Raw genomic sequence first — 13,969 nt, forward strand, 5'->3', positions numbered from 1 at the left:
CTAGTATGCGAGGGATGTGAGCTCTTGCTGGACCTTGGAGTCGACGGAGGCCGTCTTCTTGGCCTCAGCCATCTGCCGGCGGATAGCCTTCTTGCGCTCGTAGTATGCGGCACCCTTGACCTTCCTGCGCTCCTCAAGACTACGCATGAATTAGCATTTCTGATCTCGCTGACATAGGCTGGAGCGACATACCGGGCAACGACGTCCTGGTACTTCCAGCCGAACTCGTGTCCGAGACGGCCGACAGTGCAGTACTTGCGTCCGGGCTTGAGCCTCAGCACCCTCAGGGCCTGGGGAACGACGACGCGCTTCTTCTTGTCGTAGGGAGCGGGGACACCCTCGAAGGTCTTCAAGCGCTCCATGGCGGCCTTACCGCGGGGAGTCTTGTGAGGAATCATACCGCGGACGGTTCGCCAGAACATCTTGGAGGGAGCGCGGAAGTGGAAGGGACCTGGCAGGTGGGTCAGCACATGTCGGCTAGTAACGCGCACATTCGACGTTGGACCGCGAGTGCGCCATGTATGGACAGGGAGACGTACCACCACGAGTGGGGTTGTAACGGGTCTGCTTGCGCAGGAAAGCAGAGTACTTCACTGTAGGGTCATGTCAGTTGCTGTCTTGCCAGAAAATTGTCCCTAGAGCGCTCCGCCAAAAAGCAGCCAAAGTGCAAATCGCCGGCCACATCATCCTCTTGTAGCCCCATGTACCAATTGCACTCCATGGCTTGCTCCTGATCTCGCTCGCTCGTTCGGTGGGTGTACGTACACTTGGCGCGGAAGAACTCGCCGGAGATGTTGAGGGCCTCGCATCGCACAACAACGATCTTCTGGCCGTTGAGGAGCTGCTTGGCGACGGTGCTGGCGAGGCGACCGAGCAAGTGGCCCTTGCCGTCGATGACCTGCGTGCGCTGTCAGCGAGACGTCCAAGGAAGATGCGTGGTGTTGACGGGATTGCAGGCTGGCATCGCGGCGGCATGCGAAGGCCAGTGCCTGGGATATCGGGCTGCGTCTATCGGGGCGTACGTACAATGACGGGTTCGAATGTCGACATTTTGCTCGACTCCGGTGTGCTGTGAGGTTAGTTGTCGTGATGGAGAGCTCGATGGATGCGAATTCCAGGTGGCTCGACTAAGCGAACTGAATATTCGAGTTTGTGGTGCACGGACCCATTAGCGTGACTTCATCTCCAACGAGGTGAGCTTGCCCATCCAACGTCTGCATGACAGCCAACGCCAACGCCAACCGCACGTCTTGTCGCTCGCCTATGAGGTAGCAGTTCAGATACAATGGACGCATGTCGCTGCGGCGAACTGTCGCAGCATCTGACGGACCGCCTGCTCGTACCGTCATGTCACACGCGCGCGTTCCAGGGTCGTTGAGGTTAATTGAACGGCTTCGACTGCGAAATTAATAACAGTTTAGATCTGGCCTGTATGATCTTGTCAATGGTGGATTGCTGAACGATCTCTACGGCGTGGTTAGGCTACACGTTGAACGCACGACTCGACGTGCTTCTTTGCGACAGTCCTTTACGACAGTCTGAGCTGCTGATGCTGCCACTACTGCGACCATGCTAATCGAAACTGACCTCAATATCTGGATATATTGCCGACCTGCAAGCTGCGACTACTCTAAGTCCGAACCAAGGAGCAGCACTCGGCATCGTTCTGATCCGATACTCTGCTTAGATGCGTGTGTTTCTATCGATCTCCAGCATGTCGAACAGCAACGAGGTAAGCGCTTTTGCGGTGGCCTGCTCTGGTCAGAGATAGGAGAGAGCGAGCGAGAACCAGAGCACGACGATGTTGTGTATCCGATGCCTTTGTACGTCGCGGCTCACAAATGTACAGTCGGCTCTGTCTTTGAACCGTACTAAGGTATACATCGCAATACTTGTCGGTCTAAAGGGAAGGGCCTACAGGTAATTCTGTTAATCGAAGAAGGTCACGACAGCGTACGCTCTCGTTCTTGCCAGACTGAGGCGCAAAATGAATATTGCGCCCCATCTAGCTCATGCTAGGCAGGCACGCCTCTCAGCTCTACTACGCGCATCATCAGTTCTCGTAAGCAGAAGCGTCTGCAAGAGCAACCACGACCCACGCTGTCGCAACGCATCTATTCATCCAGCCAGCCACCATCATCTCGCCCGGCAATTATTTTCCGACAGTAGCTGCACCCTGCCTCGTCGCTTGTGCTGCAGATGCTCGAAGCGCATATCCCAACTTGCAAGCGGATGCATTCGTCGTTGGCACCATTGTATTGCACACGCAATGATCGTACGCATTCGGTAGCCTCGGCCCGTAGGTCTAGATTCTCTATCACGGCTCTTGAACGGATGCTAACGGCTCTTAGTTGACGCAGACTGCTTGTACCAGAGTCGGTACATCCCGGTCTTCTTTAAGGTTTGTGAAATCGACGGCTACTATGTCTTTCGCCTCTCGCGTCCGTAGTATACATGCTCGATTTACAACACAGAAATCTTGGCAATGTATAGTTGCCTGGCGCTAATGGCTGGTAGTATCGGGCTATCCAACTAATCCGGTAACCCATTCACTACTTTCGGCATCCTCCATTAGTTTCAACATCTGTCACAATCTCGTCATTCGCTCCAACTGTGCATCGGACGGAGGACAGGCAAGACACCGCTATCCTCAGCCATGCATCTCGACGAACCTACGCTTATGTGAAGCCGTCGATACGCTTTCCATTAGGGATGCAGGCAGAATTAGCCATGCTGTTGTGGGCGCTCCAAAGAACGCCAATTTAACAATCATACTCATTTCGTCATAAGGATGCTCACCCTTCGACCAAGTACAATCAGAGTCCAAAATTCCGGAGGCTAATCCGTTAGTCTGTGCTACCTAGCCGTAGTTTGGATCTCGACCTTTTTACCGGAGCCAGATCGCCCACTACGTCACAGCATGGGGAAAACGTTTCGATGATGGATCTCATGGCTGTCTCGATGCCGAAGTCGGATTCACGACCAGGATGAAGCTAATGCAAGTAAGTCTGAAGCGGGTACCAGTGACGGGTGTGTTCAGCCCGAAGCTTGTTGCTGGCAAACATGACGAGAATACAAAATTTTCTTTCGCGATTACCACCACATTGCAGGGTGCGCTGATCGTGGTTCACTAAACGCATCTCGATTGCGGTCCTACTGCGGGTGTGATGCTTAAATTGTCGATCACAGAGGCTGCATGGATCTGCAGTGAACGTCACATTAGAGAGCCAAGGAGCCTCAGGTAAATCCATATCCTGATGGTCCATCACGCTACGCCTCGATTCGAGATGTTGCCTGAGAGCCCCAACGGACGAGTCACCGGTGATCGGCCCCTCGTCCTGTAGGTTACATTGGCTTTTACGTACAGGCGCAAGCAGCAAGCTAAGCACATGGACAGCATCCTTGCAAGGTTTCTCGCAACGACATATGCATCGTCATGCGCCACAACTCGAACCGATCGCGAGACTGGATTCGCTTGGCGTCATGCACACATTCTCCTGTTCAGCCACGTTTCACCAAGACGGAGTCATGACTTGGCCCATCTCCCAGACAATTTTGCGCCACTCCTGACGTAGCTTGGCCCATTGGCAGGTGACCATCAGCAGGAAATATCGTGCGTTTTCCTCTTGGCTGTGTGGCTAGTGTTGTGGCTAGAGCAGGAATACGATCAGCCCAATGCCAATGCCAACGGCATTCGAATTAAACGCTGACCGTGACCTGCCAGTGCACCCGCCGAGTCAGCGCGCGACCACCCGGCGGGCGAAAGTGGGTGCAACAAGCGATCCGCTGAGTCATCCGGAAGTCGGCACACATAGCTCAAGACAAGCACCACTAAAACCTCGTAGGGTGTTCCAATAACCACCGTGTGGGCTTCCATAACCGCAAGCGTGGCAGTGCCAAGGGACCTCGGTATGACATGAGTCCATCATCGGTACCTCCGACAGGACTACTCGTGGGAATCCATATATATGCATGTTTGCAGTTGTGGCGAGAGATCGGTTGACAAGCATCGCAAACGGTCGTGGAGAATTAGGCGACATGCGCCAGGCAGAACACGCATAAACGAGCCTGGTTGAGCAGAGTTTGCCTTCAAGATATCTCACATCTCAAAGGATTTCCCGCTTGGCGAGTCGATACGCTCTACAATATTGGCAGATTGTATTCATGGGGAAACTAAAGCGGTAGTTGGCCCCACTGAACGTTTTAAGCACCTTTCAAGGTCGTCACCCGAAAACGAACAGTTACGGAAAACAAATGAATTGACTGAAATTGTCCGAATGCGCACGACAGATGGGATGTGAATGTGAATCTTTCGCTTGTTGTACATTTCCTCTTTGTGGGAGAAGCCCAGGCATGGCAGAGCCGTGTGCGACGTCTGTCTGCCGGTGTACTGCAGACGACGGCCAGGGTCACCAGCCGCAGTCAAGCCACGCTGTCACCATCATGGCGACTTTATCCGGCGCTAAGATCTGTCGCGCAAGGCTGCATGCTGGTTGGTGCTGGTGGGTAGACAGGCCTTCGGAAGCTCGCCCTGGATGAGAGACCGAAGAGCCCACATCTGGGGTGAATATTTGTCTTCGCTTGGGCGTATGACAGATGGCTGGCAGGAGAATACGGTGCCACTCGACACCTCAGCCGTAAGCGAGTCTATCGGTGGCTGATCTTTGCTCGAAGTAGTGGCTTTAGAGCGCACGAGGAATATCGGGGAACGACTGAACTGCAACGGAATGGCGGATCAGACCACTAATGCGGCTTGAGTTGCTCCAAAAGCCATGGAGAAGGCTCGGCTTCGCTTGGACGCAGGGCTCCACGACTTGTTGGGTGGCGTCGCAGCAGGACCCCTCACCTCTGTCTCAACCCATGGGCGTCCCCAGGACACATGCCAGCAGCGGTATGACGCCACAGGGCACAGGTGAGCATGGCTGTGCTTGACGACTTGGCAAGGTGCAAGAGTGGCGTATCACTGAGGAGGTTTATCGGAAAGTGGGGCCCGCAGGAGCGGTGTGTATGCTGTGCAGAGGCAGCGGGCAGCTGGCAGCGTGCGATGCGGCCGTGGGCAATTCCAGAAAGCGTCGAGGGAGCTCGCCGAGATGAATGCACCAGTTCCAGGCTTGGCTGCCAGGTGAGGAGTGAAAAGCGGACGACTCGGCGGAGAGCAACGATTCGATTCCGGCGTCCAAAGGGCGGGACGGTGCCATGCGCTGGCGCTAACCCAACTCTAATCCCTGACCCACAAGCTTCTCCGCCGTCTTCACACACCCCTGCCGCGCGCATCCACCACTTTGCTCTTAGGCGCAGCGTTCCCCCCAGCCACAGCTGGCTACACTCTCCTCCCGACACCCATGACTTCTCCGGCCCTCACGACAACTGAGAGCCTTCCAGCAGACGCGGGCCGCTCGGGCCCCTTCGACAACCCGCAGGAAGACGCCTCTGAGTTTGGCGAGGAAAACTCAGAAACCAATGACGTCGGCGACGATCACGCACCGAAACAGCAACCCCAGAAGCGACGACGAGTGACGCGTGCCTGCGACGAATGCCGGCGCAAGAAGATCAAGTGCGATGGCAAGCAGCCGTGCACCCATTGCACTGTCTACAGCTATGGTATGTCCTGTGTGTACACTGAATTGCGTGGGAGAATGCAAGCTAACAGCCGACAGAATGGTAAATAATGTCCCCTAACGGATTCGCTACTGCACACAGAACTGATCCCCTCCAGTACTTATGACCAGCCCTCAAACCGCCGCCGCAATGCGACGCCCCAGTACATTGAGGCTCTCGAAAGCCAGCTCAAGCGCGCAAAGGCGCTACTGCACGTGGTGCTGCCAACCGTGGATTTGAATGACCCCGCCATAGACGCCCACCTCCAGAACGGCCTGTTACCACAGCTGCCCCAAGCAGCTGCGCGGCCTCCCGTGATGCCTGTAGACCCCCGGATCGCGCAACACCAGGCACCGGCCCACAGCGAAGACCAGCCTGATTCGCACCTGGAAGCCATGGTGAAAGCAACGGGCCAGCTTGATCTCGACGAAGAGGGCAAATGGGACTACCAGGGCCACTCTTCAGGACTCAGCTTTATGAGGGGCCTGCGGCAGTTCGATGACATGTTCCAAATCCCTTCGGACGAGTCGCCGTCCCTCCGGCACCAATCCATGTCCTACGAACCGCCGTCTCCTTCCCTTTCAATCGCTGGATCCACTACAGCTCCGTCAAACGTGCCCCTGCCCAGCCAGGAAAATGCACGCATTCTCTGTGACAGTGCCATCATCCAGTACAGCGCCATGCTGCGCGTTGTCCATCTCCCCACTTTCTACAAGCAAATGAGCCGTCTTTACGAAGTCGCTCCCGAGAATTACGGCAGCGCCGAGACTAGCTTTCTACCTCTATTCTACTCCGTTCTAGCTTTGGGCAAACTCTATTCCGAAAATGACACCGGGGTCGATGTAGCAAGCTACGACATCCTTACCGACGAGGGGTACGCAGCAAAGTCTCCCTGTGCGAGCTTCGTCCATGCTAATGCGGTCCAGACTCAAGTACTTCAAAGCTTCGCGCCAGCTCTTGGACATTACTGACTGCAGGGATCTGACTTCACTTCAAGCCATCATTTTCATGATCCAATTCTTGCAATCGTCAGCCAAGCTTAGCACTTGCTATGCTTACATCGGAGTTGCTCTGCGCTCTGCGCTACGCATGGGCTTGCACCGTTCATTCAACGTCAAGTTCAATCCCATCGAAGCGGAAACACGTAAACGCATATTTTGGGTGATTCGAAGGATGGACACATACGTCGGGGCCATGCTCGGTTTACCGCGATTTCTGGACGATGAGGACATTGATCAAGAGTGGCCAGTTGAGGTCGATGACGAGTATATTACGGAGACGGAGATTCTGCCCATGCCCAATGGAAGCATTTCTGTCATGGCGGCCTTCAATGCCCACACGCGTCTCGTCCAAATCTTGAACAAGATCTGCAAGTACGTCTACCCTATCAAAGGCACACAATCAGGCGCCAAGAACTCTGTGACCTATTCTGTGGGCTACTCCAAGATTCGCGAAATCGAACAGGATCTAGCAAGATGGCTCGATGAGCTGCCTATCGCGCTCAGGCCGGGCGGTGACGCCCCTCCAATCATCAGGAGGTAAGCTGACTATCTAACATCATTTTTGCAGCTGCTGACATATACGCAGGGTGCAACAACTTCTCCGTATGGCGTTCGGACATGCGCAGCTTTTACTCTATCGGCCATTCCTACACTACGTTTCGCAATCGTACAACGTGAACACCGTGGACCAGAGAGCCTTTGCCTGCGCTTCTGCCTGCGTTAACGTCTCGCGCAATATTATCCACATTTCCACGGAGATGAGAAATCGCGGCCAATTGGCTGGAGCATACTGGTTTTCCATGTATACGACCTTCTTCGCTATTGTATCAATTTTGTATTTCGTCTTGGAGAACCCACAGAGTCCCACCAGTTTTGAATTGCTACGGGATGCAGTGGAAGGGAAGGACGTATTGGCGTACTTCGCGAAGAGGAGCGTGGCCGCTGATAGGTGCAGCACAGCACTAAAGGTAGGCACAGCACTAGTTTCTTCTGACTGACAACACTAATAATGTTTCCCAGGGCATGTTTGAACGTCTCCCGGAATCAATCAGACATGGTGGAGAGATCATTGCATCGAGGAAGCGCCGACAAGGAAGCTCGCCGCACTCTCTTGGCACCCGCCCTACCTTTGGTCAGAGCGACTCTGCCGCACCCCGCCGTGCGAGCACCTATCCCGATAGCATTCCCAATGTCAAGACTGCTGGCCAAGCCCAGTCATTTGAGTCTGGCGGCCCTGACTTTGGTAGCATTGGCTTGGGTTCTTCTTATCCCGCACACTCGATCTCCAACCCAAATCTATTCGATGGTGTGCCAGGCCTTACACCTACATCATCCAACGATAGCCTACCGAGCTTTGGCTTGGCTCCTATTCATGACTCGCAGCAGACATCATCTGCCTTTGGGCCAACAAGCCTAGGCAACCCTTTGGCAGACCCGTCAGGTCTTAATGTCCCCATCGCAGACATCTCAACAATGATGTTTCCGTCTGCCGACCCGCTCGCCTACCCCAACCAGCCCATGACTGCTTTTGAAAACAAACATCCACAAACTTTCGACCGCAGTACTGGCACCCCGGTGAGCGGACACCCTCCTCAACTTTCGACCAGCATGGAGATGAAAGGACACCCGGCCATGTTTGCTCCCACGAGCACGCCCAATTCGCAAGCTCGACCCATGGACAGTGAGGCGCAGATCTTTACTTCCATGCCCATGTATTTCATGCAGGGTAACCAGCAATACCGCGGATATCCACCTCAGCAGGGTATGCCGATGCAAACATCCAGCAACATGCCTTTTGATGAGCTGATGCATCAAGAAGACTGGTCGCAATCTTTTATGGACCCTGCGATGAACATAAATGATGGGAGGTCATCGCTGAACAATGCCCAATTTGGCCAAAATGGATGGCGTTAGTTCGTCGACTCACACAACGCGGACCACTGGACGGGGCTATCAACGCTTTAACGTTTGTTTTCTGCTTTGTTGTGAAGCATGCTGAGTCCCATCTATCGATGTGCATCAGCTTCGACTATGAGCGGTGCCCTCGCCCGCGCCCTCCTTCCCACACAACGATTACGGCCGATATTTCCTTAGTACACTGAGCGTTTTATTCCGGCGTTTGCGAGTCTACCAAAAGCATTATACCCCATTGTCAACCGGCTGGCACCGATGAGCTAAGCGTTTTCCAACGGTATGCGTAGGGTGAGGACAGAGCCTCACTGACGTAGTTGTGACTTTTCAGTCCACTACGATCGCGACCTGTCCAATGCATTTCAGCATTGATTTTTTTTGCTTTGAAGACTTCGATTTGGATTTGGCGTTCGAAAAGCTAGACTTTTTGAGCGTGACGGACCTCGCGGCTGCGAGTGTAGATTGAGCATCTCATGAAGATACTCATGAAGGTTGGAAGAAGTGCGTTGAAGGACCACACTCATTTTGTCCGAGCCAGTAACGGGTAACGCCGTAGATTAGCAAATTGACTGAAGGCGATACCTAGGTATCGCGCGTAGCTTACAAAGACTAAAGTACAACGCACATTGTTGAAAAAGCTCTGGCATAAACACCAGAAGCTGGCTGAAATCCATGTTGACCTAGCTTAGTGAACGGTAAGCCCACGTCAGAGTTAGGCTAGCCATAGACGCACGAAAATTGAAAGAGAAGCCATGGTCTTAAAACGAAGCCTCAGTGGAGCCTAGCACAGACACCCAGCCACCATAGTAGGCCGGCGGAGCGGGGTAAATCCCATGCCGACTTCCAAGGCCGTGCCTAGACCTCCACCTTCGGCGCCGAAGCCGCCAAGTGCAGCTCAACGTGGGCCAAGCGCTAGCACCCACCATTGAGAAAACGGCAAGTAGTGTGGGTTAGTGTTTACCGACAATTGGGGTCTTGGTTACCAAGCGGTTTCCAAGCAGTCTTCTGTGTCCCAAGAGATGGTATCTAGCGACCTTCTTAACCAGGTCATCGGGGCTGACGGACTAGATCTTTTGTACCTTAGCGAGCAGTTGGCTAAGAGATTAACAGGTTTTGGAGCATATCGTAGTCAGTACTGTTGCAGGACCAAGGAGGATATCGGCTCTTGGTTTACCGGAAGGAACATGGGAAAGTGTATATCTAGGCGCGGTGACGCTGAATATGTGAGGTACCAGGATCATCTCGCACCATTGGACTGACGGTGAATCGCTATCGCCATGGTTCACGTATCTTCGTTGTCGGTTCTTGGCTCTGCCTTGGTCGGGCTGAGTAATGCGGCCGCCTTGGGTACTGCGGAGGAGTATGCTGATGGTACTGTGCATGCAAGGATCATGGGGATGAAGATCGTAAGGCTTCCTTGTCGGTGCACGCTGGTACATGCTTATACTGACCCCAACAGGCACAATGGGATGCTGAGATTGCCTCGGGAGAGATGGATAGCACCCGCTACCCTGAACTAGGTCACACGCCATGTGAGAACGGCTTCGCTGCTGCAATCCCTGGTGACTTCAACAATACGTTCAGGTGCCATAATGTCAGTTGGCTCGAGGTTCAAAGCTCATCAGCTCGCTAATGTGTATAGATCGACCTCTACCATTTCCTCCCACATTCCCTCCTTGGCAGCTCTGATGGACAAGGCTCCTCTTCTTGGGGCTGGACGTCAGAGGATGGACGCGAGTTTGTAGCAATCGGCCAGTTCGACGGTACCGCCTTTGCAGAGATCAGCAGCGAAGGAAAGCTGATCTATCTGGGCCGCCTGCCTCCTTTCGACCCTATCGGATCCCGCTGGCGCGAGATTCGCGTGATGAGGGACTATGCCGTCATTGGTAGTGAGGCCATCAACCACGGTGTTCAAATCTTCGACATGAAGAAGTTGTTGGACCTTGACGGAAGCGAGCCGATGAACTTTACCCAAGACGATCTGACTGGCCACTGGGGTCTGACTGATGACTGGAATGCTCTCCCGGTTGGCCGAACCCACAACATCGTTGTCAACGAAGAACTCAACTACGCCGTAGCAGTTGGATCAGTTGGAGGTAACGAGACTATCCGTGTCCGTGGCGATTTGCCATGCCGCGGAGGCCTCATCTTCATCGACATGAGCGACCCTGAAAACCCGACCAGCCCAGGTTGTGCTTCTGCTGATGGCTATGTCCACGATGCTGAATGCATCGTTTACCGCGGACCAGACACTAAGTACTACGGCCGCGACATCTGCTATGGTTACAACGAAGACACACTAACCATCTACGACGTAACTGACAAAGCCGGCAACACCACCAACATCATCTCTCGCACCACATACCCTGGAGCAGAGTACGTCCATCAAGGTGTCGTCAACAACGCAACCTGGCAGGAATACATCTTCCTCGACGATGAATTCGACGAGCGCGACGCCAAAGTCGGTCCCATGACACAGGGTCTGCCCACCACCCACATCTTCGACATCCGCGACCTGGAGAACCCCTTCTATTCCGGCAACTACGAGGGAAAGCGCCGCAGTATTGACCACAACCAATACGTCGTTGGCGACTACCTCTACCAATCGAACTACGGAAACGGTCTCAACGTCCTGGACATCCACACCATCACGCAGGATCCCAGTGGCGACGGCATCTGCGAAGCCGGATTCTTCGACATCTACCCCGAAGACGACGAGAACGAAGGTGGCGGCACAGTAGCCTTCCTCGGCTCCTGGTCCAGCTACGCGAACTTCAAGAGCGGATTTATCTTCGTGCACACTATCGAGCGTGGTAGCTTCGTCGTCAAGATGTCGAGCAAGGAGTGTGCAAAGCCAGCCGTTTGCGAAGTAGACTCTTGTCTTACGTCGATGCGCACAGCAAACGTGGAGGGTAGACTTCAGGCTTCGCAAGAGTTCTGCGGTAATTTCACTCAGAGGCTGATTGATGATGTTCGTGCTGTGCCTGAGTTTGCGCAGGAGGCTTGTGCGGGGGAGCAAGTGGTTGCGCAGGTTAGCAGTGCGTGTGCTTGCTTGCCTACCCTTGCTGTGCCTGAGTTGCCAAGGACGACAACTAGGGGGCCAGTGCCTACTGTGCTGCCGCCGAGGGTCTAGGATGGGACAAGGACGACAATGACGGGCTTGGATAGATTCCCTTTGAGAACAGACAATACGAGATCCGCTTATCAAGCAACATCGAGATGTACTTGCTGCGCACGAATGCATTGGTGATTAAGTGTCAGTCACAATTGTCATAAAAATGCAGATTGCTACAACAATAGATTGAATTGTCTATCGCTGAGCAGCGTAGCTGCTACGATGACTAAATATTTACTGAAAGAGGAAGATGTACAAGAGAAAATAGAAAAGGCCACAGGCCGCTCAAAAGCTACTTCACGGTGCTCCAAGGTATAGCACTCGTCTCATTCTGGAACTTAGCAAGAAGCGCCGGTAGGGATGTTGAGGCAGCTAGTGCTCTTCTTTCCGCCAGTGACGCTGTTGCCAGTCCAGGTCCAGTTGGAGCAGCTGCCCTTACCGCAAAGAATGTAGACGTCAGTACCCTTGGCAGCAACGGTACCCTTGACGTTCTGGATGGTAAGGCCAGTGATCGGGACACCGGTGGTGGGCTTGCCAGTGGGAGAGCCGTTCTGGTAGTCTTGCTGGATAACGATGCCGTACTTCGCGATGTTCTTGAGGGTGATGTTCTTGTATGTGACACCAGAGACAGCACCGGTGGCACCAGACACGGTCTTGATACGGACACCGTTGTCAGAGTTGGTGATGGTGGAGTCGGAGATGATGACGTTCTTGACAGTGTTGTCGCTGCGGCCACCTACAGAGCCGATGGAGATACCGTGTCCGCCAGAGCAGGTACCGCCGGTGAAGTGGATGTCGGTACCGGAGTTGACAGCCAGGCAGTCGTCCTGGTTCTTGATGTTGGCATTGGTGATGTACACACCAGTGGAGCTGCCAACGTCGAAAGCATCAGTGTTGTGACCGCCGTTGGTGACGTCACCAGCAGTGTTGTCGATGGTGATCTTGTCGAGGGTGAGGTCCTGCGCGCCGTTGATGGAGAATCCCTGTACAGGGGTGTTCTTGACGTTGAGTCCAGTGATAGAAGACGAGATCATGGAATGGGCGTAGAAGAACTTGCCAAGTCAGTTGTAGCTTAGCAAAAGATCAGTATTAACATACCTTGGGCTTCGTCTTGCCGCCGTTGCTTCCCTTGCCATCCCACCACTTAGCACCATTTGCGTCAATGACATGGCCAGCGGCGCCAATGACTTTGATGTTGGTTCCCGAGACAGAGATGAGAGGACCCTCCCACTCCTTGTAGCCGAAGGTGGTGGTGCCCTGGAAGGTGACGGTGGTGCCTGACTTGAGCTTGGTCAAGTCAAGGGTCGTTCCTGCTGGAACAGTCATACCCTGTATGACAATGGCAGAGCAAGAGGCCTTGTTCTTGATGGCTGTAGCAGCATCGGAGAAGGTGCAGCTTGCACGAGTATCAAGACTGGAAGGAGCAGCCGAGACGAGCGCACCAGCGCCGAGAAGGAGGGAGGTAAGTGTGAAAGCAACCATGATGAATGTAGCTTGAAAATAGGGATGATTGAAGGGAATGTAAGGCTGTTGTGTAGAGAATGAATGAATGAGTGAGTTGGTGAGTGCTGAAGAGACGTGCCGCCATGCCCTTTATACTAGGACTTCATCGACAGTGGTACGTATTGATAGGTGGAGCCATCGGAGGATTCACACGAGTCGTCGACAAGCTCAAATTCCTTGAGCTTGTCATTGCTGGGCAAGGCTTGTCATCGCAGAAGGTCTAGGGTCCGCGAGAAATGAGGGCACAAAGCGGATGGCGCCTGCGCCGGTGTTCTCGCAGCATGTAACAGGTGGATCCTCGGTTGGGGCTACTCCGCTTTGTATAAATGAAACGAGATCTGGATGTGACCGAATCGCAGATGGTGGTGGGCGATCTCTGTCACAATTCTCCGTCAAATCGATTGCCAGCCTCGTAGCGCTGAGCAGAATCTCACTGCGACTAAGCATACAGCTTACCCAGAGTCGAATACTCTACAGCACGCGGGCAATCTGGACTACTATCAGGTGTTCGTGTCTTGCCGTGTTAGATCAATGGTGAAACGAAACAACTGGTCCAGACGCGTGGCGCCGCTGTCGCGTGGCGCAAAAGGTCAGACGCCATTGCGGATACAGAAAGCACGTTCACGCCGCCGGCCGCCGATTGATGGAATGTCACCAGCCACACCGTGAGACCTTCGTAGGATTGGAGCGATGCGCAGGCTTGACGGAGAATTGTTTGAGTGAAAGGACAGCTGCATGACTTCCGGAGGGGTTTCTAGAAACGAATCCGGATTAGCGCCCGACTAGCGTCCCGTCACCGAAAGTAACGGCAGCGACATCCCGCACCTGCATGAACCCTTTT

At 53.9% G+C, this 13,969-nt stretch overlaps 3 protein-coding genes across 3 annotated transcripts; 1 reads left to right on the forward strand and 2 right to left on the reverse strand.

Annotated features, from left to right (window-relative positions):
* Positions 1-1,050, reverse strand: CRP46 (60S ribosomal protein L16; the record flags this gene model as incomplete). The annotated part of the gene is made up of 5 exons (XM_049375264.1): positions 1-139; positions 193-451; positions 540-593; positions 766-898; positions 1,027-1,050. The coding sequence occupies 5 exons, from the start codon at positions 1,048-1,050 to the stop codon at positions 1-3; spliced, it is 609 nt and encodes a 202-aa protein (XP_049235186.1).
* A 4,292-nt stretch (positions 1,051-5,342) lies between these two features.
* Positions 5,343-8,513, forward strand: J4E87_003640 (uncharacterized protein; the record flags this gene model as incomplete). Its single annotated transcript, XM_049375265.1, has 5 exons — positions 5,343-5,601; positions 5,701-6,472; positions 6,525-7,136; positions 7,186-7,567; positions 7,620-8,513. 5 exons carry the CDS (start codon positions 5,343-5,345, stop codon positions 8,511-8,513), a joined length of 2,919 nt encoding a protein of 972 aa, XP_049235187.1.
* A 3,450-nt stretch (positions 8,514-11,963) lies between these two features.
* PGN1 (glycoside hydrolase 28 protein) lies at positions 11,964-13,729 on the reverse strand (the record flags this gene model as incomplete). The annotated part of the gene is made up of 4 exons (XM_049375266.1): positions 11,964-12,677; positions 12,724-13,152; positions 13,248-13,320; positions 13,725-13,729. 4 exons carry the CDS (start codon positions 13,727-13,729, stop codon positions 11,964-11,966), a joined length of 1,221 nt encoding a protein of 406 aa, XP_049235188.1.
* Between the last annotated feature and the right edge of the window lie 240 nt (positions 13,730-13,969).

Source organism: Alternaria ethzedia, assembly GCF_023757985.1.
Source record: "Alternaria ethzedia strain BMP 0044 chromosome Unknown scaffold_6, whole genome shotgun sequence".
Taxonomy (NCBI): Eukaryota; Fungi; Ascomycota; class Dothideomycetes; order Pleosporales; family Pleosporaceae; genus Alternaria; species Alternaria ethzedia.